The 23,544-nt window shown below is 50.1% G+C and overlaps 1 protein-coding gene across 15 annotated transcripts in view; it reads left to right on the top strand.

Moving 5' to 3' along the window:
• The window catches only part of CEP164 (centrosomal protein 164), a 98,311-nt gene that overhangs the window by 63,453 nt on the left and 11,314 nt on the right, over positions 1-23,544 (top strand). For 9 of the 15 annotated variants that reach the window (XM_017948984.3, XM_009187360.4, XM_009187368.2 and 6 more), the window contains 16 exons: positions 1,944-2,041; positions 2,965-3,192; positions 4,127-4,273; positions 8,981-9,190; positions 12,537-12,668; positions 12,759-12,975; positions 14,009-14,086; positions 14,279-14,410; positions 14,789-14,911; positions 16,150-16,293; positions 16,720-16,803; positions 16,923-16,991; positions 17,347-17,522; positions 17,839-17,965; positions 18,321-18,382; positions 18,861-19,083. In XM_017948984.3, the coding sequence (XP_017804473.2) occupies positions 1,944-2,041; positions 2,965-3,192; positions 4,127-4,273; positions 8,981-9,190; positions 12,537-12,668; positions 12,759-12,975; positions 14,009-14,086; positions 14,279-14,410; positions 14,789-14,911; positions 16,150-16,293; positions 16,720-16,803; positions 16,923-16,991; positions 17,347-17,522; positions 17,839-17,965; positions 18,321-18,382; positions 18,861-19,083 (2,250 nt within the window). Of the gene's footprint in view, positions 1-1,943; positions 2,042-2,964; positions 3,193-4,126; positions 4,274-8,980; positions 9,191-12,536; positions 12,669-12,758; positions 12,976-14,008; positions 14,087-14,278; positions 14,411-14,788; positions 14,912-16,149; positions 16,294-16,545; positions 16,640-16,719; positions 16,804-16,922; positions 16,992-17,346; positions 17,523-17,838; positions 17,966-18,320; positions 18,383-18,860; positions 19,084-23,544 lie in introns of those variants that run through there. The other 6 variants (XR_637864.2, XR_002517241.2, XM_009187362.2 and 3 more) reach the window with 6 other exon arrangements.

The raw sequence follows: 23,544 nt of genomic DNA, 5'->3' as shown, positions 1-23,544 counted from the left end.
CCTCATCTGGTTCCTTGGCTTCCTTTTCTGGAGCAAAAAAGTTAAGGAAGAGGACCCTCTATACCAAGAGGACCGTCTGTCCGGGTATTTCCCAGAGAATCCCCTTTTCTCTGTTAGTGGGGATGGTTCAGTTTCTCACAGAAATATAGGTGAAACAAGAAGGGAGAGACCGGAAGGCCATGGTCTGCAGCCGGCCCTCCTATCCGCTCCATTTTTTCTTACGGTGTGTGGCTGATAGCCCTGGAGTCCTTTCTGACTCAGGGCTCAGTCCCCCTATTACTATCACCCCACTTTATTACTTGTGTTATATTTTAGTTTGTTAACTGGAGTGGGCCTGTGTGATTTTCCTTCTTGATGGGTGGGAGAGGGAGATACGTGATGAGCATGGTGTGGTCTGTAGGGGGAGACAAGTTGTGAGTTGCACGCTAGAAGGGGAACAAGGTGGGGCGGCAAAGGCTGCATGCCCTGCCGTTGTCTGCAGGCTCTGCCCATGCTGATGTGATGAGGAGTGGCAGCCCTGGCAGGGAGCCCTTCTGCTGCAGGCACCAGGAGGCACTCACAGGCAGCATTTCTATTTTTAATGTAATTTGGGGGAGCTGGGTTTTAGTTCAAGCCCTGCCCTTCCTCACCCATCCAGATGGCAGGGTTAGCCACAGCTGCTGGGGCTTAGGCTGCCAGTGGAGAGGTGTGGGGGCTGTGGGCACAGGGCTGGGGACCCTACTGGGGAAGACAGAGTGAGCTGTCTCCCGCCCCCCCTCTCCTGTTGACCCTGTGTCCCAGAACAGACGGGGCTCCTGTTGGTGTGACAGAAGGAGTGCAGGTCCTAGGATGGGGACTGGCACTGGCAGAGTCTTTTCTTTTTGTTTTTCACCTTAGGCTGGGGGAGAGGGAGAGGAATGTGGGAAGAGGAGCTAACATTGGTGGTGTGCCTTCTTTGGGTTGCGAGTTGGGCCTTACGTATACAAGCTGCTTTGATCCTCACCAGAAGCCCTGTGAGTTGCAGTATACGATCCCGTTTTATACAGTGGAGGAGACAGACTTCCCAGGCAGGAAGACTAGAACAAAGGGTTGACCCCAGGCTGACTACACTACTATCCCCCTGTGGAAAATATTTGAAATGATCAGGAATATTTCTCTCCTCCAGGCTGGGTGACAGAGTGAGACCTTGCCTCAAAGAATAGTTCTTCCTGCCTCCTTTTTTTTAACTGACTCGCTAAATGTCACTAGTCACCCAAGCTTTAAAATGAGATTGTTGTCCTGTTTGGTTTTGTTTTTGATGGATGATGTAATTGCTGACTGGGAAGGGGGCATCATTGTCGCTGATGGGGCCTGGGTGCTTGGGGGTCCCTGAAGGTAGCGAAGGAGCACTTTGTCTTCCTCCAGGTGCCAGGTGGTGCCCTTTTTGTCTTGGGCACAGCTCTCTCTCTCTCATTCTACCAGTACTCCATCTCTCCGGGACTTATCCTTACTCATGTGCTTGCCTGTGCCCCCCGATTCTGCCCTTAATTTCAGCACCCTTGTAATTCGCTGGCACACTGCTCATCTGGGCCTCTGTGGATTTGGGGTACTCATGGATTTCTCTGCTTTCTCTGCGCAGCTTGCAGTGCAGGCTTCCCGCAGCAGGAGGCAGGATTTTCTTTTTCTTGTGTGTTCTGCTTCGGCCTCTGGCGCCTGGCTCTATGTGTAATGGCTGTGGTCTTCTGCCACATCCTCCCCAGGCCTCAAGGCCAGCCCAGGGAGCAGCTGTGAGCCTGGGGGCTTAGCCAAAGCTTGGGGAAGCTTCACTGTGCAGTAGATGAACCTTCTGTTCTGTGTCCCGTATGGTCCCATCCTCTGGAGAGCAACTTCTCAAGCTTTCTTCTAAGCTTGAGAGCCAGCAGGAGGTTGGAGGGACCCAAATGCAGTCCCTTCAACACAGACTCTTTACTGCTTCTCTCCTACAGGCCCAGCAACCACTGGGAATAGAAGACAAGGATGACAGCCAGTCCAGCCAAGATGAGCTGCAGAGCAAGCAGTCCAAAGGCTTGGAGAGGTACCATAGGTGGGAGGCTATCCCCAGGGGTGTGCCTTCAGGGTGGTGTGGACTTGGGCAGAATTCTTGGCTTTGGTGGCTGGCCTGGCTCAGTGTATACTTGCTTGGCAGCAGGTGATGAACTGGCTGGATGGCCTTGCAGGGTCTGTGTGTGCACATACGTGTGTATATGTATGTGCACGTGTGTGTACTGGCAATGTGTATATATGTTTGCATGCATGAGCAGACCCTCTGATTCTCCACCAAGATGGGAGTGTGAAGTGCCACTGGGTGCATTTGGCAGGACTCCAGGCACTATTGTGGGGCCAGGGCTGATTAAGCTGTGTGTGTGCCTGTTATGGGCCAGGGCTGAAGAAACCTTGTGGAGGTCTGGAGGAGTCACATTGGAGGGTTGGTACTGCAACTCAGAGCTCTGAGCCAGGGCCCTGCCACATCAGAAATGGCTGCAGCTATCTGTGAGTGTGCAACTGTGTGTGATGTGACAGGGGCTCTCAGCTTCTCAGGCCTGAGCCCCATGACAAGCGCTGCCACCCTAGAAGGGGAAGGAGAATGGTCATTTCACTTTTAGACCCTCAAAACCTATCCATGACAGCTTCGTGCATTTTCTAGTCTGACCTCTTGAGTCTGGCTTCTCTTTTTCTCCCCACTTAGTTCTTCCACCCCTTCCTGGCCCCAGCGATGGGGAGCTCTGGGGATGGGCACACTTGTGAGTGTGTCCTGCTCTGATTCCTGAACCAAGCAGAGGCAGCATAGGGACCCCTGTGGAGCCTGACTCCAGTCTAGGCAAAAGGGGGGCTCAGGAGGGTGTCACTCCTTCCCACATGTGTGGCTGCCTTGCCCTGCTGTGGCTCTCCATGGATGGATGTGGGGACGGGGCTGGAGCATAACCCAGGAGGAGGCAATGACCTAGGTCCACGCACTGTATTCCCCAGTTCTCTTCCCGCTCTCCAAATGGAGGGACCTGACTCCACTGCTCTGCCTGGCCTGACCAGGTTATCTCCTCCACTTCCACATGAGGAGCGGGCCCAGAGTCCCCCTCAAAGCCTGGCCACCGAAGAAGAGCCCCCCCAGGGCCCCAAGGGGCAGCCCGAGTGGAAGGAGGCAGAGAAGCCTGGGGAGGACTCTGCAGCCAGCCTCAGCCCGCAGCTCTCCCTCCAGAGGTAAGGATGAGGGGAAGCACCCCCGGGTGGCGGCCGCTCTGCGTGTAGTGGGTATGTGTGCTAGTGCTGAGAGAGATGGTGCTGGGGTTGGCTTGGGGAGGGAGTGGGGAGCTGGGGCGGGTTTGTAGCCTCAGCAGCAGCAGCAGCAGCAGCAGCAGCAGCAGCAGAGGCTCTGCTTAGTGTCCCATGGGAGCTGGATATGAGGACATGTGCCTCTTCCTAGTCCTCAGTCTGCAGCTGAAATGAGGGTATGTGGTCTGATTAGAGGAACTTAGAAACTCTTGAATAAGGAGGTGTCTCTTTTGTCCCAGGTGCCTGCCTGCAAGGGGCTGGAGCAGAGACTGGTGTCACCCTGGCTGCTCCATTCCTGCCAGGAAGCCCTTTCTCTAGTCCCCTCCCTGCCAGCACCCCTGTTTCCAATAGTCATCCTACTTCTAGTCATTCAGCAGCCCCAGCTGGAGCCCTGTTATGTGCTCGGCCCAGAGAGAGGGAAGCCCAGATCACTCTGAGTCCAGCTGAGAGGACCTTTTTTTCCTAGCCTAGTCCAGAGCATGGTGGACATTTGCTAGTTCTCTGTCCCCCTAGCAAGAGAAACATGCTGGTCTTAGAATTTATTGGGTTGGAATGAATCACTAGGGAACCTGAGCAGCATCGATGTGCAATCAAAGCATCCACTGAACACCTGCTATGTACGGAGCTCCTGGGGTACCATAACCATCCTGCTTCCGTTGTGAGGCAGGAGTCTCTGGTTTTTGATGCAGATAATTCAGGGAGAGGAAGGGTGGGGAGAGGGAGGTTTAAGACCTGAGGTAGGGAAACTGTTGGGGCTGTCTCTCTTGTCTCTATCATAGCTCTTTGACCCCAAATGGCATGCGTCTTAAGCCTCTTGCTTTCTTACTGGCTTTAACACAGTTGTTTCCTTACTGCTATCAAGGGAGCAGGCCCCAAGCCCACCTGCTGCCCACGAGAAGGGCAAGGAGCAGCATTCCCAGGCCGAGGAGCTGGGCCCTGGGCAGGAAGAGGCAGAGGAGAATGAGGAGAAGGTGGCGGTCAGCCCCACCCCGCCAGTCTCTCCAGAGGTGTAAGGGCCAGTTTTGCGTGTCTGTCCCTGTCCTCCTCTGCGTGTGGGCTGCTTCAGTGCCTATTGACTCTTGGGTGGTGGGAGGTGGGGCTCAGGCTCTGGCCAGGGGTTAGAGTGTAGGGAGATTTAGCATGTCCTTGGTGCTCCGTGTGCTGCCTTGAGAGCCCCACGCAGGCATGACTGATCCTTACCTGGGGTTAGCTTTGGTCCCTGGGGCTCCTGGTCAGGACTTGAGGTACAAGGGCAGATGAGGGGGTACCTCCTGGCTCGTTTTCTAAACTTGCTAAATCATGTTTCCTGTCTACCAAGCACTGTTTTTCTCTTCAAAAATGTTGTTGAGGTATGTAAGTACACTGCAGTACATAGGCCTGAAGTGTACAGTTCAGTGAAAGTTTGCATCTGTGCACACTGTATAACAGCCACTCAAATGGGGACTGTCTCCATCCCTCGAGGAAGTTTCCTCGTGCCCCTCTCAACCCACCCACCCCAGGTCTTCACTGTTCTGACCTCTGAGCTCCAAGTTTTGGCCAAAGGGTCGTTGTTCCAGTTCTCCACTTCACATAAATGGAATTATACAGTACACAGGATTGATCTTTTGTGCTTGTGTTCAAAGCTCAATGTGTTTTTGTGATTCACCTAAGTTGAACCAAGTACTTCTAAAATTTAGAAATCATTTAGCTTTTCTCCTTCCATTGTCACGCTTCCCCTTCCTACCCATTTTTCAGATGAGGAAACTGAGGCTCAGAGAAGTGAAGGGATTCATCTAAGGTCACGTCGCTAGTCAGTGGCAGAATTAGAACTAGATTCTAGGCAGGGCATGGTGGCTCACGCCTGTAATCCCAGAACTTTGGGAGGCCAAGGCAGGTGGATCACCTGAGGTCAGGAGTTTGAGACCAGCCTGGCCAACATGGCGAAACCCCGTCTCTACTAAAAATACAAAAATTAGCTGGGCGTGGTGGCGGACACCTGTAATCCCAGCTACTTGGAATACTGAGGCAGGAGAATGGCTTGAACCTGAGAGGCGGAGGTTGCAGTGAGCTGAGATCATGCCACTGCACTCCAGCCTGGGCAACAAGAGCGAAACTCTGTCTCAAATAAAAACACTAGATTCTAGTGACTAGAGCCCTAGACTTCTGACTTTAGCCTGCAGCCACTATTCCTTTTCTCTGCATGGAGAAAGACAAGGGTCAGGACTTAAACATTTTCCCTTCTGTGAACTGAGCAGGTCTAAAAGATTTGGGACTGACTCATGAGCAGAGACAGGTTTACGCACACGTTACTCACAGCAAGTTCATGCACACATTACTCACTGAGAGCTGGCAGGGCACGTGAGCTCAGGATCTCGTGTCGTCACCATAACATTGTAGGAGTGGTGTAGGGAAGGGGTAGTCACGTCTTTCTAGTGGTGATACATCCTACAATGAAAACTGTGACCTTGAGGAATTAGGAATTATACAGCCTTCCTGTCCCCTTGGTGGCTGTGGTCAGCCAGTTCAGGATACTTTCTATGAGGACAGGAGGTGGGTGTAGTTCAGAGAGAGGAAGATTGGGCCGACGTCAGAGGGGTGTCTTCCCAGGATCTCTAGAGTGAAGCCTGGGCAGCAGAGCTCAGTTGGGGCCTCGGCTTCCCTGGCTCCTCCCCAGCTGCCTTGGCTGATTCATTCCCCTCCTTTGTGTTTCTCCTGCCATCCCAGCAAGGCTGCCCCTGCTAGGGTCTCAGAGATAGTTGACCACGCGGTTTCAGTTTACACCATCCCCTTAGGAAATGCCTTCGGTTCTTTCCTGAGTCTCTTCAGGCCCCATCACTTCCTTGTTATTAATCTTTACAGCTGCATTAGGAACAAATGGGTTGTCTAGGTTTTGTGGGAGTAGTTCTGTGTCTGTCAGCTTCCAAAGGTGTAGGCAAGCTGGGTCTGAAGGGTTAGGAGCAGAGGGCAGGCTAGAGGGAGCAGGTAGGCCAGAAGGCAGCACATGCCACTCACTGAATGCTTTCTGGCCAAGGCCAGGACTAGGAAACAGGAAGATTCTCCCCTTGTCATGCCAGCATCTTTCGTGAGGGTGTGCAGAGAAGAGGGTAAAAGAATCAAAACCACGAAGTTGAGTATGAGAGGAGACATAACTTTTGTGGTAGTACCATGAAAACCGTTTCGCAGTGTTCCTAGGTGCCATTTCCCTGCCCTCCGCTCTCCTTCCCTGTCTCTCCCTGCTTTCCCTTCTGGCTTTCTTACACGTGTCTTTGAGCTACTTGCTGGTCAGCCTGAAATGATTATGCTCCTACAGAGCCTCCCCTTTGTCACTCACTGTAGGAAACTGGGTCCCACTGATTCTGATACCTGAGGAGTTGGCCTAGAAATCAGAGCTGTTTCTTGCCCTGGAGTCCTCAACTTCCCGATCATGTCATGGATCTTTCAGGCATTGTTTACTGCCTTGGACCTGAGCTAGCAGTTTGAGCTACTAGATCTTTAAAACAAGGCGAGGGAGAAGAGGTCCACTGACAGACGGCCCAGCTTGCCTCTGTGCAAGCTCACTGGTGCTCATAGCCTGGGCACATGCCCCACGTGGTGTGATGCCCCATCTTTCCAGAGCATCTGTCCCTAGGGCTCCACATAGCTTGCAGCCTGCAGGAGAGAGAGACATTAAAAGGTACCATCTCAGGGAAAAAAGATGTTTTCAGCCAAGGTTGGAAATGAGTTGGAGGGTTGATGAGGCGGAGAGCTGTGGGGGAAGGCTCTTTCTGAGGGCAGGATTCTCAGAGGAGGTGGCAGCCACATGTCTTACATCTGCATCAGTTGGGCTGTGTCAGGGGACTCAGAGGAAGCCAGGCTTTGGAAGGAAGGAGGAGATGGAGTTGGGAGCAGAAAAGAATTGAAGGCATAGCTCAAGATCATTTCTGGTCCAAGTTATGATTTTAGGAAAGGGGAAATGAAAGGTCTTTATGGTATTTCAGAGATGACAGTAGCCTGTCCTGTCTTCCTCTCTCTCTAGTCTCAAGGTGCTGCAGTGGGATTCCTAAGCCCTTGTTTTCCTCTACTGTTCTAATCTGATCCTGCCCACTGCTTTCCATCTGCAGTGGGGCTCGAGCTGGAGGGAGAAGGGGTTCTGAGTCCCCAGCAGGGAAGACCAGCTCCCCTGTTTGACTCTTGCCCAGCCCTCTTTGTTTTGGGTCATGCCCACACTTTCTGGTTAGGTTGACTAAGCCACCGTGCCAGGCCTTCAGCAGCCTGAGTGCTGTGCGAGGAGGGTGTGTGGTGAGACCAGTTTCCACTGTGAGATTGATGAGGTTGAGGGACCTGGATGTGCAGGCACATTCTGGCCTCAGGGAGTTTCTCCTCTCTCACTCTGAAGGCAAATGCTCTTTATCCTGCCTGTATTTCATGCTTTATCCTGTCTTTTATGCTTTTACCCTGCTCATGCTTTATCCTGCTCATGCTTTACTCTGCTCATGCTTTACCCTGCTCATGCTTTATCCTGCTCATGCTTTATCCTGCCTATGTTTTTATCCTGTCTATGCTTTCCTCATATGTTTATCCTGTCTTATGCTTCCTCTTATTGCTTTATCCTACCTTATGCTTTGACTTTATAAGCGATCCTGGCGACTTTGTTTATCTTGTCTATCTGCCTTATGTTTTATCCTGTTTATCCTGTTTATGTTTTCCTCATGCTTTATCCCTGTCTATACCTCTTTATGCTTTATCCTGTCTGTTTTATCCCGTCTATGCTTCCCCATGCTTTATCCTGCTCATGCTTTCCTCATGCTTTATCCCGCTTTATGCTTTATCCTGTTCATGCTTCATGCTTTATCCCGTCTACGCTTCTCCTCCATGCTTTATCCTGCTTTATGCTTTATCCTGTCTTAATGTTCTTTGATCCCTTTGGCATTTTATCCGAAAATAAGTAATAACAGTCCTTATTACTTTACACACATCTTTTTAATGGATACCATTATTCCTGATCTCACCACCCTCTTATGCATCCAGGTCAGCTCTGAATTCCTTTTACTCATTTCTAAACATTTAATTAACTCTAAGCAGACGAAAACGTGCCCCCACGGGTAGATGGGGAACATGGCACTCATGTGCACACTTGCTACGTTTTTTGGCTTAGGGGAGCATCTCCTCCTGGCCCCCATGATGTTGTGATAGGGGAGCTTCCTATTCCTGGGCTTTCCTGGACTGTTGTAGTTCTCAGAGCTAGGAGACCTGCTGCTGCTTCTTTCATGGGCCCATATACATTGGCCACTGCTCAGTTTGGGAGGCAGAAAGCAGTCTCTGGGGACTGTTCCCAAATTGCTGGCATGAGCCTTAAGTAGCAGGCAGAGCTCTAGTGGGGAGGTGGTAATGGGGCTATGAGCCATTCTAGGAAGGAATCCAGTAGGGACAGAGCTTCACTCTGTCCTTGCTGCTGCCAGCTCTTGAGCTGCAGCTTCAGATTTTGACCTTGGGTCACAACCTCGTAAGTCAGCTGAGAGCCTGCTGTGGGCTGCCCTTCTCCCTTGGCTCTTGGGGCCTTAAACAGCCACAGTGGGGCTTGTCCTATAGAACAAGCATTGACCATATCTCTTGCCTGCCCTTGGGTGAGCTGTTTGACTCCTGATTGTGGGCCCTCCATTAGGATTCCATTTGTGATGTTCTGTATCCATTCTAACCTGGATGCAGAGGTGGGTGGACATTAACCCTGTGATGATATGCCATTCCCTACCCATGGCAGGCGATTCACAGAGCCTGTGGCTCCCCCAAAGCAGCTCTCAGAGGCTGCACTAAAGTCCATGGAAGAGGCAGTGGCCCAAGTACTCGAGCAAGACCAGAGGCACCTGCTGGAATCGAAGCAAGAGAAGATGCAGCAACTGCGGGAGAAGCTGTGCCAAGAGGAGGAAGAGGAGATTCTCCGGCTTCACCAGCAGAAAGAGCAATCTCTCAGGTCCTGCCCTTTCCCTTGGGCATGCTTCCTGGGGCCTTTCAGGGGATGTGAGGAGCCAGGGACACCCTCTCAGCCTGGGGACCACTGGGATGCCCATGGTTCTACCAAGACCAACTAAAGTTGGGAAACTTTACCCAACAATTTCTGCTTACATCTCATTGGTTACACCTAGTTGCAGAGAACACTGGGAAATGTAGTCCTTTAGCTGACCTCTTTACCCAGTAGAATAAAAGCAGGGTTCTGTTGGTAAGGAAGAAAGGGAGAATGGATATTGAGCTGTTAATGAGCCATCTGTCACAGTCCCAGGATGGGAAAGGTACTACGAAAAGGTGTTAACATTTCATTTACTTGGCAATTTAACTAAAGGCTGAGTCTTGTCCTCTTGTACAGAACATCTAAGAATGGTAGAAAATTATTATTTTTAGATGATACCTAGCAAAGTATATATAAAACATTTGTGCTTAATTTAGAGAAAATAAAACAGAAAACCAACATACAAGTACTGGGAAGGTCGGAACAATCTCTCACAAGCCCAATGCAGGAAGCACTGACCCAGGGTCTGTCCTTATATTGCATCCTTGTGGATCCTCCACCAGGGAGCATCCCAAAGAACAGACACCTCCAACCCCCTAGCATCCTTCTCTTCCAGCCAACTGAGAATTGGGGCAGGGGTCCACCCAAGCAGTTTGACTCACCTTAAGGTGCAGTGCCTTGGAGGAAATCCTGGTGGTGTGTCCCTGTCAGCCCACCAGTCTCCTCCCCTCTTGCTGGCCACCCTGAGCTTGGCTGACTGTACTTTCCATCCCTCTCCCAAGGGCCGTGACTCCAGAGGCCCTCTTAGGTTGTGGGGAAGACTGGAATGCCAAAAGTGTCTTGATTCATGGCCTGGAACATAGTAGTTGCTGAACAAATAGTAGCAATTTTATTTTCAGTTGAAATCAATGCATGTTCAGGCATTCTTGACTAAGTGACTTCTCTGTGGACAGTGCCTTGCCTGACTTTCTTCAAAATAGTTCATCACCAGAACCTGTTTCTGTTTATGCCCAAGCCTTTCTGAGGAATGGGCTCTTCTTCCCTCTGCTGGGAAATTCCATGTGGTAGAAATTTCTGGAAGCCACAGCTGATCTTACAACAAATATTTCTGGAATGAGAAGGCAGGCAGATTGGCCCTTAGTTTCCTTCACTGTAAAATGAAGGGATTGGACTTAAAACTTCTAAAGTCCCTGCCAGCTCTAACACTGTTGCTGTGTGTAAAATTTAGCCATAGGACAAAGAGAAAGGGTTTCTGGGGAATCTAGAAGGAAGGATTTTTACTTATTTCAAATTTTCTCTCTCTCTCTCTTTTTTTTTGTTTTTTTTGAGACAGAGTCTTGCTCTGTCGCCCAGGCTGGAGTGTGTGGCTCACTGGGCTCACTGCAAGCTGTGCCTCCCGGGTCACACCATTCTCCTGCCTCAGCCTCCCGAGTAGCTGGGACTACAGGTGCCTGCAACCATACCTGGCTAATTTTTTTTTTTTTTTTGTATTTTTAGTAGAGACGGGATTTCACTGGGTTAGCCAGGATGGTCTTGATCTCCTGACCTGATAATCCGCCCGCCTCGGCCTCCCAAAGTGCTGGGATTACAGGCGTAAGCCACCATGCCCGGCCAAATTTTCTCTCTTAATGGAAGAAAGTAATGGTGTTCGTATCTTGAAATAGGAAAGAATCCTAAGTCTTTTTTTGGCTTTAGGATTTGTTACAGAAGCTTTTCAAAGGAATTGTCTTCCGAATCATGTTTTTCCTAGGCTTGAATTCCCTGAGTGCCCAGCACACATCCCCTGGTCGTGCGGGGCTGTGTGAGGAGTTACTTGAAAAGGATGTGGTTTGTGTAAGCAGGGGGATGTCTGCTTAGGATGAAATGGCCACTGTTGTTGGTGTGTAAATAAGATAACCTTTCGTAGCTATCACAACTTGCTTATAGTTTGGGGCTGTGTGATGCTGTTCAAATTCAGTTAATTTATTAAGCACCTACTTTATGTCAGCTACTATGTGTGGTACCTGGGATGTAACAGATTTTAAGACAAGATTCTTTCTCTTGAGAAGCTCCCAGACTGGCAAGGAAAACAGAGATACAGAAGATGAATTATGATGCCATGTGACGCATGGTGCAGAGTAGCATGGGATAAGAAAGGTCCACATGTAAAGTGATGGGAACAGAAAGATGAATTGATAAGCTTGGAGGGAGTTGGAAAGACTTCCCAGAGAGGGAACTGGGTGTTGAGCAATGAATATGGGTTTGCTAGATAGAACCTTTTCTTGCAGAGGATCTGGGAAGGAAGAGTGAGGTAGAATGGAGGGATGGTGACTCAGCTGATGTGCCTAGAACAGAGTCTGTCGGAGTGAAAGAATGTGGAATCAGGTTGGGTGGCTATCGCTATCTTTGAGTGAGTGCCATGCTGAGGTGAAGCTGTTGACAAGAGGGGAGCCTTTGGAAGAAGTGCTGTATTACTGAAACTCAGAAGCCAGTAGTTTGCTTTTTTTTTTTTTTTTTTTTGGGAGATTGAGTCTTGCTCTGTTGCCCAGGTTGGAGTGCTGTGGTGTGATCTCAGCTCACTGCAACCTCTGCATCCCAGGTTCCAGCAATTCTCCTGTCTCAGCTCCCAAGTAGCTGGGACTACAGGAGTGTGCCACCATGCCCGGCTAATTTTTGTATTTTTAGTAGAGATGGGGTTTCACCATTATGGCCAGGCTGATCTCAAACTCCTGACCTCAAGTGATCCACCTGCCTCGGCCTCCCAAAGTGCTGGGATTATAGGCGTGAGCCACCATGCCTGGCCAGTAGTTTGCTTCTTGAAGCAAAGGGGAGTTCATGGTTCCCTCGTTATCCTGGAAGGTATTATGGGAGGCAGCTGTAGACCCAGAGACTGAGGTTAGACTCATCTTTAGGAAACTTTGACTGGGCGCAGTGGCTTACGCCTATAATCTGAGTGCTTTGGGAGGCTGAGGCCAAAGGATCACTTGAGCCCAGGAGTTCGAGACCAGCCTGGACAACATAGCGAGACTCCATCTCAACAATTAGCTGGGTTTGATGGTGTATGCCTGTGGTCCCAACTACATGGGATGCTGAGGCGAGAGGGTTGCTTAAGCCCAGGAGTTTAAGGCTGCAGTAAGCCGTGATCACACCACTTGCATTCCAGCCTGGACAACAGAGCAAGAACCTGTCTCCAAACAGGAAAAAAAATAAAAAAAGATTTAGGAAGTTTCTTAGGCAAGCAACAGGGCTGTTGGAGACTGACAACCACAGCCTGTGAATAGAATAAAGACCTTTGTGGTTTCTCTGACAACCTCGCCTTTCCTTTCCATCTCAGTTCCTTGAGGGAGCGACTGCAGAAAGCCAGTGAGGAGGAGGAGGCCCGGATGAGAGAGGAGGAAAGCCAGAGGCTATCCTGGCTCCGAGCCCAGATCCAGTCCAGCACACAAGCAGATGAGGACCAAATCAGGTAAGTGCGTGCTTACCTGTGAGCTGCCCAGCCTCGTGGAGGTGACCCCAGGGTACACAGGGCCGTTCCCAACCTACTCTGTCCATCCAGGGCTGAGCAAGAGGCTTCCCTGCAGAAACTGAGAGAAGAGTTGGAGTCTCAACAGAAGGCTGAGAGGGCCAGCTTGGAACAGAAAAATAGGCAAACGCTGGAGCAACTCAAGGAAGAGATGGAGGCTTCGGAGAAGAGCGAACAGGCTGCCCTGAACGCTGCTAAGGAGAAGGCTCTGCAGCAGCTGAGGGAGCAGCTGGAAGGGGAGAGGAAAGAAGTGAGTCAGTCAAGTGGGGACCTCACCCTCTGATATGTGTCTGGGCTGCCTGGGAGGGGACCGAGAACACAGGGAGAGGAAGGGCAAGCCTCGGGTGGGCGTGCAGGCTGGGGAGCCAGGTGGAGAGTAGGTCTCACACATAGACTGGCATGGGAGATGGCGAGGTGACTGCCTGGGCCCATTACTCCATATGGACCAAATTAGCTCAGGGCAGGAGCTTGCTCTGCTGTCCATGGCAGGGCAGAGGATGCAGCAGGCATCCCGAGGCCCCTCCAGGGTCAGGCTGGTTGGCAGTGGTGGCTGGAGGTTCTCAAGCAGAGAACCATCAGAGGCTTGAAGGGGAGTGTCCTGTGGATTTGAGAAAATTGGTGACTGAAAGAGATATAGCCAGACCAGAGGTTTTGAGACAAGGGCGCTCTGTCCCTCACTGTCTCTGAGGGACAGCTGCAAGGGCCTCACTCCCCACTTTTCCCTCCTTTCTTAGGATGAGAGGCTAGCAACATAGCAGGGATTTTCTCTTTGTCCATACTCCCTGTACTCCAGTCAGATGGCTGGTTTCTGAAGGTTTTAGCACAGTCTCTCTGAGCACTTGCAGTGCATTGGAGTTCCCTTGTCTTGCTGTAGTGTTTTCCATGTCTAAAAGCTGCAGCTCTGCACCTCACCAAAATAAAAATAAGGTTCTACATGGCCTGACTTAATGACACCATCCAACCTGGCCCCCCTGGCTTGGATCTTATTTACCAGCATGAGCACCGTCTGTGGACCTGTGGCCTAGTCTAAAGGCAGGGGGTGGGAGCAGAGAGCCGAAACTTACTGAAATGCCCCTCTCTTCTGGCCTTCGTGTTCCTGTTCATTTGCCAGTTGTAGACTTCAGGGGCTGAGTATTTCAGAGGAACAAAGATGTGCTGTGCTTCCCCGTGCTTCCCTTGACCCTGATCTCAAAGGGTTGGGGGTTGGTAGTCTTCCTGGCTCTGCCTCCCACCATGGTCAGTGCCTGGCCAGCTTCCCTCACAGTCCCTTTGCTCCTTCCCAGGCGGTGGCAAGGCTGGAGAAGGAGCACGGTGCTGAGCTAGAGCGGCTCTGCTCCTCTTTGGAGGCCAAGCACCAGGAGGTGAGACGCAGTATTCTGGGCCCCCTTCATGGCTGATTAACAGAATTCAGCCCCATCCCTGGCTACTAGGCAGTGAGCCTCTCCCTCCAGCCCCTGGGGATGGATGCCAGGTCCTCAGAACACATCCCCACACAGCAGCTGTATAGTATCCCTGAGGGACACACTTCCCTGTGTGTGCGGGGGCCTCCTCAGGTGGTCTCCAGCCTCCAGAAGAAGATAGAGGAAGCTCAACAGAAAGAGGAGGCCCAGCTGCAGAAGTGCCTTGGGCAGGTGGAGCACAGAGTTCACCAGAAGGCTTATCACATGGCTGAGTATGAGCAAGAGGTGAGTGCTGCTCTGCATCTTCCACAGTTATGTGCACCTGTCGTGGACTCTCTTACAGTCAGCTGAGCCGTCCTAGCCTCAGTGGCCTCCAGTTTGCTTTGGATGGCTCAGCTGGGGTTAGCACTTCTGGTTCCATTTTTATGCATTAGTTCCCTTGAAACCAGGTACTCCTCCAATCTGATGCCCCTGTATGCATGTGGAGAGGGTGTGTTGGGGTATGGCTGTGTGCTGACCGTGGTGTCATGGCTGTGTGATGTCCATGTTTTGTGTGTGTGTGGGGAGATTGGGGAAATGTGTGTAAGACCTTCAGGTGCAGCAGGCCCTGAGTGCTGGTCCACCTCGGTTCTGCATGCCACATGCCTGCCGTCTCCCCTGCAGCTCAGCAGTCTCCTGAGAGAGAAGCGCCAGGAAGTGGAAGGAGAGCATGAGAGGAGGTTGGACAAGATGAAGGAGGAGCACCAGCAAGTGATGGCTAAGGCCAGAGAGCAGTATGAAGCTGAGGTAGCTCGGCCACATCCCCTGTGCGCATGCACACACGTGCACACACACACACGCGCGCACACATGCGCACACATGCACACACATACGCACATGCACACATGCACACATGCACATGCACGCACACCCCGGGGTCCTTCCCACCTGACTGTGGGGCAGAGGAAGGGGATAAACTGTGGTCAGGGATTGTGGGAGGTTTTCCTTCCTAGTACCCTGTCACGATGATGTTTTTTGCCTTTTTTATTAAAGCATGAAAAAGACCTCCACCTAATGAGGGGCAATTCCTTTTTTATCAGGCAGGCTGCACTTTCTTCTGATGGTAAAAGGACCCCCCATACATTGAGCTTGTACTGTGTGCCGAGAACTGTTCTGAGCTCTTTATCTATTTTAACTCATTTAGTCCTCACACCAGCCTTAGGAAAGATCTAGTGTCATTATCTCCATTTTAAAGATGAGGACACTGAGACTTGGAGAGTTTAAGTAGCTTGCCAAGATCACACTCAGCTAATAAGTGGAAGGGCTAAGATTCAAGCCCAGGGTGTCCGACTCCAAAGCCTTCAGTTTCCTCACTGCAACACCACGTCACCAGGGTTCCTCAACATCTCAGGACACCAAGAAATAGACTGGCAAGAACCAAGTAATACTGATATTCCCCCCATTTTAAGTCTTTGAGCTTAAGGTAGGAAAGTTCAGCGATTTGAGTGTACCCAAGCTGGCCTGGCTTGCTCACATTGAGGGTGAACATTGAGCGGGTAGAGGGTGGCTGACTATGGCCCACAGCTGGGCCCCTGCAGGGCGTTAAGACTACTGCTCCAGTAACTGGAACCAGTATCCCAGACTCTTTCTAGGATCTTTTCCAGGGCAGAAATAGCAGTCCCATGACGAAATTTGCTGCATCCCTTCCCCCAACCAATTATGACCGTGCTGAAGAATAGTGATACTTTATCAGTGACCTCTCATTCCTTAAGGAGGAAAAGTTGTATACGGTGGAGCCATAGGAGAGAGGGAGATTCTGTCATGGTATCCGGCCAGCCTCTGCTTCAGCCGTAGAGGGCCGCAGGCTTGCTGGGGTCAGGGCCGGTGCTGTGCTTGTAACCCTCCTCTTCTCCAAGAGCTGGCTTTAGGGAACCGACGGTGTCCCTGATCTTATTGACGCAAGGCTGCAGGGCTGCGGGAGCTGTGATTTTTGTGGTGGAAGGGGCCGCCGCAGCTTCCCACTAGTGGGCCCATCCTCCTTGCAGGAGAGGAAGCAGCGGGCTGAACTTCTGGGGCACCTGACCGGAGAGCTGGAGCGCCTACAGAGGGCCCATGAGCGAGAATTGGAGACTGTGAGGCAGGAGCAACACAAGCGTCTTGAGGACTTGCGGCGCCGGCACAGGGAGCAGGTGAGGGGCCTGGGGCAGGGTGAGCCCACTGTGACCCCTCCATGCACAGTAAGAAGGTGCTGGGAGCAAACGCGTGGCCCCAGCAGGATGGAGCCTGACAGCTTCTGGAGTGCGAGTCTCTCACTGGCCATCTCCAAGCTGGGGCATCCTTGCTGCTTTGTTTTCTGGGCCAGGGAACACACCCAGGATTAGAACTAGAGGTCAGCCCCTGTAAGGCATTGGGGTTGGCACCTTCGCGTCTCCTTGCTCCAGCAGGAAGTAAACAAGGTGCGGAGCCTTCCTGGGAGGCTGCAGGGGCACACAGCGAGGAAGCCTGAGCCCAGAGTGGAGGTTGCGGAGTGGCATGGTGGGTTCTGGAACCCCCTCCTGCCCCTCAGCTAATGCCTTACACTCTTTCTGTGCTTATGTCTTTCTCTTTCTGGGCAGGAAAGGAAGCTCCAAGATTTAGAGTTGGACCTTGAAACCAGAGCTAAAGATGTCAAGGCCAGATTGGCTCTGCTGGAGGTCCAGGTGAGGGATCTGCAGGAGTCCTTGACCTCAGAGTCATAGCTCCTCTAGCAGAGGGCAGGCCCAGCCCGTCAGACCTGGGGTCTGCAGTCAGCCAGAAAATCCTGTCTCTTCTCTGCAAGGAGGAGACTGCCCGGAGGGAGAAGCAGCAGCTGCTTGATGTGCAGAGGCAGGTTGCTCTGAAGAGTGAGGTTTGTCTCCCTCTTTTGTCCTCCTTCCTGTTTTTCCTCCATCCTCTGTCTTTCTTCTCCCTGTTCCCCACATTTTGCTCATCTGATCTGTCCAGGGCACTGGGGTTCCAAACTCTCTTGGCCAGTATTCCACAAATAGTGCCACTCTGTGGACCCCACTTGGGAACCTCAAGGGAGTGGGGCTGTGGTGGGACAGGAGCCTGCAGACCTCCTGACCTCGGAGGTGGTGACTTCAGTGGCTTCGAGTTCATCCCCAGCCCATCCTCCTCTGGCTTCCCTACCCTCTAGTGCTGTCTGCTCCCTGCTGTCTCCCTGTGCTGTCTCTGGGTGCTTCTATATTTCCTTCTGCCCCTAGGAAGCCACAGCCACCCATCAGCAGCTGGAGGAGGCACAGAAGGAGCACACCCACCTGTTGCAGTCAAACCAGCAGCTCCGGAAAATTCTTGATGAGCTGCAGGCCCGCAAGCTGAAGCTGGAGTCCGAAGTGGATCTGCTACAGGCCCAGAGCCAGCAACTGCAGAAACACATCAGGTGGCATGGGCACCCTGCACTTAGCCCCGCTGACTGCCTCCTGCCTGCCCTCTGCCCTCTGACCTCTGCTGCTTGCGTCATGGCCCAATTAATAGGGAGAGGTGGAGTCCCAGCTTGGGAGCTAGGCAGAAGAGCCTGTGGCTACATTTTGTAGGGAGTTGGGGTTGTTAAGATGGTGTGAAAAGCAGGGGATCTCTGGTGCTATTGTTCCTCAGGGACTTTGATGGGTGGGAGTGAGGGGGTGGAGATGGTTCTGACCCACTTCACCCCCCACCTCTGCCACCGCCCTGCCTCTCACTCCCCTCTCCCTGCTCAGCAGCCTGGAGGCTGAAGCTCAAAAGAAGCAGCACCTGTTGAGAGAAGTGACAGTTGAGGAAAATAATGTTTCTCCACATTTTGAGCCGGATCTTCACATTGAGGACCTGAGGAAATCCCTTGGGACAGTGAGCTGGGGGCGGGGGTACCAGGATGGGGTGGGGCATTGGGAGGGGCTAGGCATCAGGGGAGTAATTCCAGAGGGGATGGGTCATCCGGAGGGGTGGAACCTCAGGAGGGGAGGATTATATGGTGGGCTGAGGTATCAGGAGGGGCTGGTTCTGCTCTCTATGGGACCTGGTCTGTTCTTATTCCCAGCTACCAGTCGTCTCCACCAGTCAGATGATATCTATAAGTAAACAGTGCCTGGCAGCTGGAGAGCCATCTCCTTGTCTAGACCACTGGGAGGAGCTTTGGGGTCTTGAACCTGCAGGGTATCTGCTTTTGCTACACTTAGTGGACTTTTCTACCATGTGTCCCTAGAACCAGACCAAAGAGGTGTCTTCTTCTCTCTCCCAGAGCAAGGAGGACTTATACTTGAACAGGTGAGTTCCCATAGCCTGTCTTATTTCAGGTTAGGGTACCATGAAGGGGTAAGTGAGTACCTGCATCGTAGAGCTGGGTGAGCTGAAGTGAGGAGACAGTGATCACCAGTGGGGCTTAGTTCGTGGGGAAGGTTCTGGAGGATTAAGCAATCTTCTCTGGCAAGCCAAGAAACTGCCCACTGTGATCTTTGACATGGCATTCTTCTCTAGTGGAGAAACAGATTGCTGGAAGTGTCTGGTCATCTATCTGGAGGCCCCGGGCACGATCCCTCTCAGAGTCAGGGTGGGGGCACTGTCAGTCCCAGGCACTGCACACTGTGGGTATTGAACAGCGGCATCCCTACACTCACAGTGCCCAGCCCCAGCCCAGCAGCTCTGGTCTGTGCTCAGGGTGGGCATCTGCTGGGGAAGTGGCTGTGTGACCCAGAGCAGAGTTCTCAGAGGCTTCTGTTTTCCTTTTTCAACTCTCCTGCTCCAGCCTGTCCTCCCACAATGTCTGGCACCTCCTCTCTACTGAGGGGGTAGCCCTCCGTAGTGCCAAGGAGTTCCTTGTGCGGCAGACACACTCCATGCGGAGGCGGCAGACAGCTCTGAAAGCTGCCCAGCAGCATTGGCGCCATGAGCTGGCCAGTGCGCAGGAGGTGGCCAAAGACCCACCGGGCATCAAGGCCCTGGAAGATATGCGCGAGAACCTGGAGAAGGTCAGGAGCTTTGGGAGCAACCTGCCAGCCCTGTGTGTGGGAGGTGGGGAGAGTCAGCAAAACACTCCTTTGGGCTCCCCCTCAGTTGGTCATTCTCGGGACTCCATGAGAGTGGCCACCTTGGCACTGGGTCACTTATATTTCCATGGCAATGCATAGCATGCAAACATCTTTTCTAGTAGTAAATAATTTGAACCTCATGATAACTGTATTAGGCCGTTTTCATGCTGCTGCTAAGGACATACTTGAAACTGGGAAGAAAAAGAGGTTTAATTGAACCTACAGTTCCACATGGCTGGGGAGGCCTCAGAATCATGGCAGGAGGTGAAAGGTACTTCTTACATGGTGGTGGCAAGAGAAAATGAGGAACAAGCAAAAGCAGAAACCCGTGATAAACCCATCAGGATCCTGTGAGACTTATTCACTATCACGAGAACAGTATGGGGGAAATGGCCCCGTGATTCAAATTATCTCCCACCAGGTCCCTCCCACAACACATGGGAATTATGGGAGTACAGTTCAAGATGAGATTTGGATTGGGACACAGCCAAACCCTATCATTCCACCTCTTGCCCCTCCATATCTCATGTCCTCACATTTCAAAACCAATCATGCCTTCCCAACAGTCCCCCAAAATCTTAACTCATTTCACCATTAACCCAAAAGTCCACAGTCCAAAGTCTCATCTGAGACAAGGCAAGTCCCTTCTGCCTATGAGCCTGTAAAATCAAAAACAAGCTAGTGACTTTCTAGATACAGTGGGGGTACAGGCATTGAGTAAATACAGCCATTCCAAATGGGAGAAATTGGCCAAAAACAAAGGAGTTACAGGGCCCATGCAAGTCTGAAATCCAGTGGGGCAGTCAAATTTTAAAGCTCCAAAATGATCTCCTTTGACTCCATGTCTCACATCCAGGTTACACTGATGCAAGAGGCAGGTTCTCATAGTCTTTGGCATCTCTGCCCCATGGTTTTGCAGGGTACAGCCCACTTCCCGGCTGCCTTCACAGGTTGGCATTGAGTATCTGTGGCTTTTTGAGGTGCACAGTGCAAGCTATTGATGGATCTACCATTCTGGGGTCTGGAGGATGGTGGCCCTCTTCTCACAGCTCCACTAGGCAGTGCCTCAGTAGGGACTCTGTGTGGGGGCACTGACCCCACATTTCCCTTCTGAACTGCCCTAGCAGAAGTTCTCCATGAGGGCCCCACCCCTGTAGCAGACTTTTGCCTGGGCATCCAGGTGTTTCCATACATCTTCTGAAGTCTAGGCAGAGGTTCTCAAACCTCAGTTTTTGAATTTTGTGCAGCCGCAGGCTCAACACCACGTGGAAGTTGCCAAGATATGGGGCTTACACCCTCTGAAATCATGGGCCAAGCTGTACCTTGCCCCCTTTTAGCAATGGCTGGAGCAGCTGGGATGCAGGGCACCAAGTCCCTAGGCTGCACACAGCATGGGGACCCTGGGGAAACCATTTTTTCCTCCTAGGCCTCTGGGTCTGTGATGGGAGGGGCTGCCGTGAAGACCTATGACATGTCCTGGAGACATTTTCCCCATTGTCTTGGGGATTAACATTTTGCTCCTTGTTACATATGCAAATTTCTGCAGCTAGCTTGAATTTCTCCTCAAAAAAACGGGTTTTTCTTTTCTTTCTTCTCTTTTTTTAAATTATACTTTAAGTTCTGGGATACATGTGTAGAACATGCAGGTTTGTTACATAGGCATACACGTGCCATGGTAGTTTGCTGCACCCATCAACCTGTCATCTACATTAGGTATTTCTCCTAATGTTACCCTTCCCTAGTCCCCCACCCTCACAGGCCCTGGTGTGTGATGTTTCCTTCTCTGTCCATGTGTTCTCATTGTTCAACTCCTACTTATGAGTGAGAACATGCAGTGTTTGGTTTTCTGTTCCTGTGTTAGTTTGCTGAGAATAGTAGTTTCCAGCTTCATCCATGTCCCTACAAAGGACATGAACTCATCCTTTTTTATGGCTGCATAGTATTCCATGGTGTATATGTGCCACATTTTCTTTATCCAATCTATCATTGATGGGCATTTGGGTTGGTTCCAAGTCTTTGCTATTGTGAACAGTGCTGCAATAAACATACGTGTGCATGTGTCTTTATAACAGAATGATTTATAATCCTTTGGGTATATACCCAGTAATGGGATTGCTGGGTCAAATGGTATTTCTGGTTCTAGATCCTTGAGGAATCGCCACACTGTCTTCCACAATGGTTGAATTAATTTATACTTCCACCTGCAGTGCAAATGCATTCCTATTTCTCCACATCCTCTCCAGCATCTGTTGTTTCCTGACTATTTAATGATTGCCATTCTAACTGTTGTGAGATGGTATCTCATTGTGGTTTTGATTTGCAGTTCTCTAATGACCAGTGATGATGAGCTTTTTTTTATGTTTGTTGGCCGCATAAATGTCTTCTTTTGAGAAATGTCTGTTCATATCCTTTGCCCACTTTTTGATGAGGTTGTTTGTTTTTTTTCTTGTAAATTTGTTTAAGTTCCTTGTAAATTCTGGATATTAGCCCTTTGTCAGATGGATAGATTGCAAAAATTTTCTCCCATTCTGTAGGTTGCCTGTTCACTCTGATGATGGTTTCTTTTGCTGTGCAGAAGCTCTTTAGTTTAATTAGATCCCATTTGTCAATTTTGGCTATTGTTGCCATTGTTTTTGGTGTTTAGTCATGAAGTCTTTGTCCATGCCTATGTCCTGAATGGTATTGCGTAGGTTTTCTTCTAGAGTTTTTATGGTTTTAGGTCTTACATTTAAGTCCTTAATCCATTTTGAGTTAATTTTTGTATAAGTTGTAAGGAAGGGATCCAGTTTCTGTTTTCTGCATATGGCTAGCCAGTATTCACAACATCATTTATTAAATGGGGAATCCTTTCCCCATTTCTTGTTTTTGTCAGGTTTGTCAAAGATCAGATGGTTGTAGATGTGTGGCGCTATTTCTGAGACCTCTGTTCTGTTCCATGGGTCTATGTATCTGTTTTGGTACCAGTACCATGCTGTTTTGGTTACTGTAGCCTTGTAGTATAGTTTGAAGTCAGGTAGCATGATGCCTCCAGCTTTGTTCTTTTTGCTTAGGATTGTCTTGGCTATACAGGCTCTTTTTGGTTCCATATGAAATTTGAAGTAGTTTTTTCTAATTCTGTGAAGAAGGTCAATGGTAGCTTGATGGGGATAGCATTGAATCTGTAAATTACTTTGGGCAGTATGGTCATTTTCATGATACTGAATATTTGTATCCATGAGCATGAAACGTTTTTCAATTTGTTTTTGTCCTCTCTTAACATTGAGAAGTGGTTTGTAGTTCTCCTTGAAGAGGTCCTTCACATCCCTTGTAAGTTGGATTCCTAGGTATTCTCTTTGTAGCAATTGTGAATGGGAGTTCACTCATGATTTGGCTCTCTGTTTCTCTATTATTGGTGTATAGGAATGCTTGTGATTTTTGCGCATTGATTTTGTATCCTGAGACTTTGCCGAAGTTGCTGATCAGCTTAAGGAGATTTTGGGCTAAGACGATGAGGTTTTCTAAATATACAGTCATGTCATCTGCAAACAGAAACCATTTGACTTCCTCTCTTCCTATTTGAATACCCTTTATTTCTTTCTCTTGCCTGATTTCCCTGGCCAGAACTTCCAATACTGTGTTGAATAGGAGTGGTGAGAGAGGGCATCCTTATCTTGTGCCGGTTTTCAAAAGAATGCTTCCAGTTTTTTTCCCATTCAGTATTGTATTGGCTGTGGGTTTGTCATAAATAGCTCTTATTATTTTGAGGTACATTCCATCAGTACCTAGTTTATTAAGAGTTTTTAGCATGAAGGAGTGTTGAATTTTATCGAAGGCCTTTTCTGCATCTATTGAGATAATCATGTGTTTTGGTCGTTGGTTCTGTTTATGTGATAGATTATGTTTATTGATTTACGTATGTTGAACCAGCCTTGCATCCCAGGGATGAAGCCGACTTGATCGTGGTGGATAAGCTTTTTGATGTGCTGCTAGATTCAGTATTTTATTGAGGATTTTCACATCGATGTTCATCAGGGATATTGGCCTGAAATTTTCTTTTTTTGTTGTGTCGCTGCCAGATTTTTGGTATTAGGATGATGCTGGCTTCATAAAATGAGTTAGGGAGGAATCCTTCTTTTTCTATTGTTTGGAGTAGTTTCAGACGGAATGGTACCAGCTCCTCTTTGTGCCTCTTGTAGAATTTGACTTTAAATCTGTCTGGTCCTGGGCTTTTTTTGATTGGTGGGCTTTTTTTGATTGGTAGGCTTTTAATTACTGCCTCAATTTCAGAACTTGTTATTGGTCTATTCAGGGATTCAACTTCTTCCTGGTTTAGTCTTGGGAGGGTATGTGTGTCCAGGAATTTATCCATTTCTTCTAGAGTTTCTAGTTTATTTGCATACAGGTGTGTATAGTATTCTCTGA

This window comes from Papio anubis, chromosome 12, assembly GCF_008728515.1.
Source record: "Papio anubis isolate 15944 chromosome 12, Panubis1.0, whole genome shotgun sequence".
In the NCBI taxonomy this organism is placed as follows: Eukaryota; Metazoa; Chordata; class Mammalia; order Primates; family Cercopithecidae; genus Papio; species Papio anubis.
Note: the sequence above shows the minus strand (reverse complement) of the source record. Positions and strands in the feature narration are given on the sequence as shown.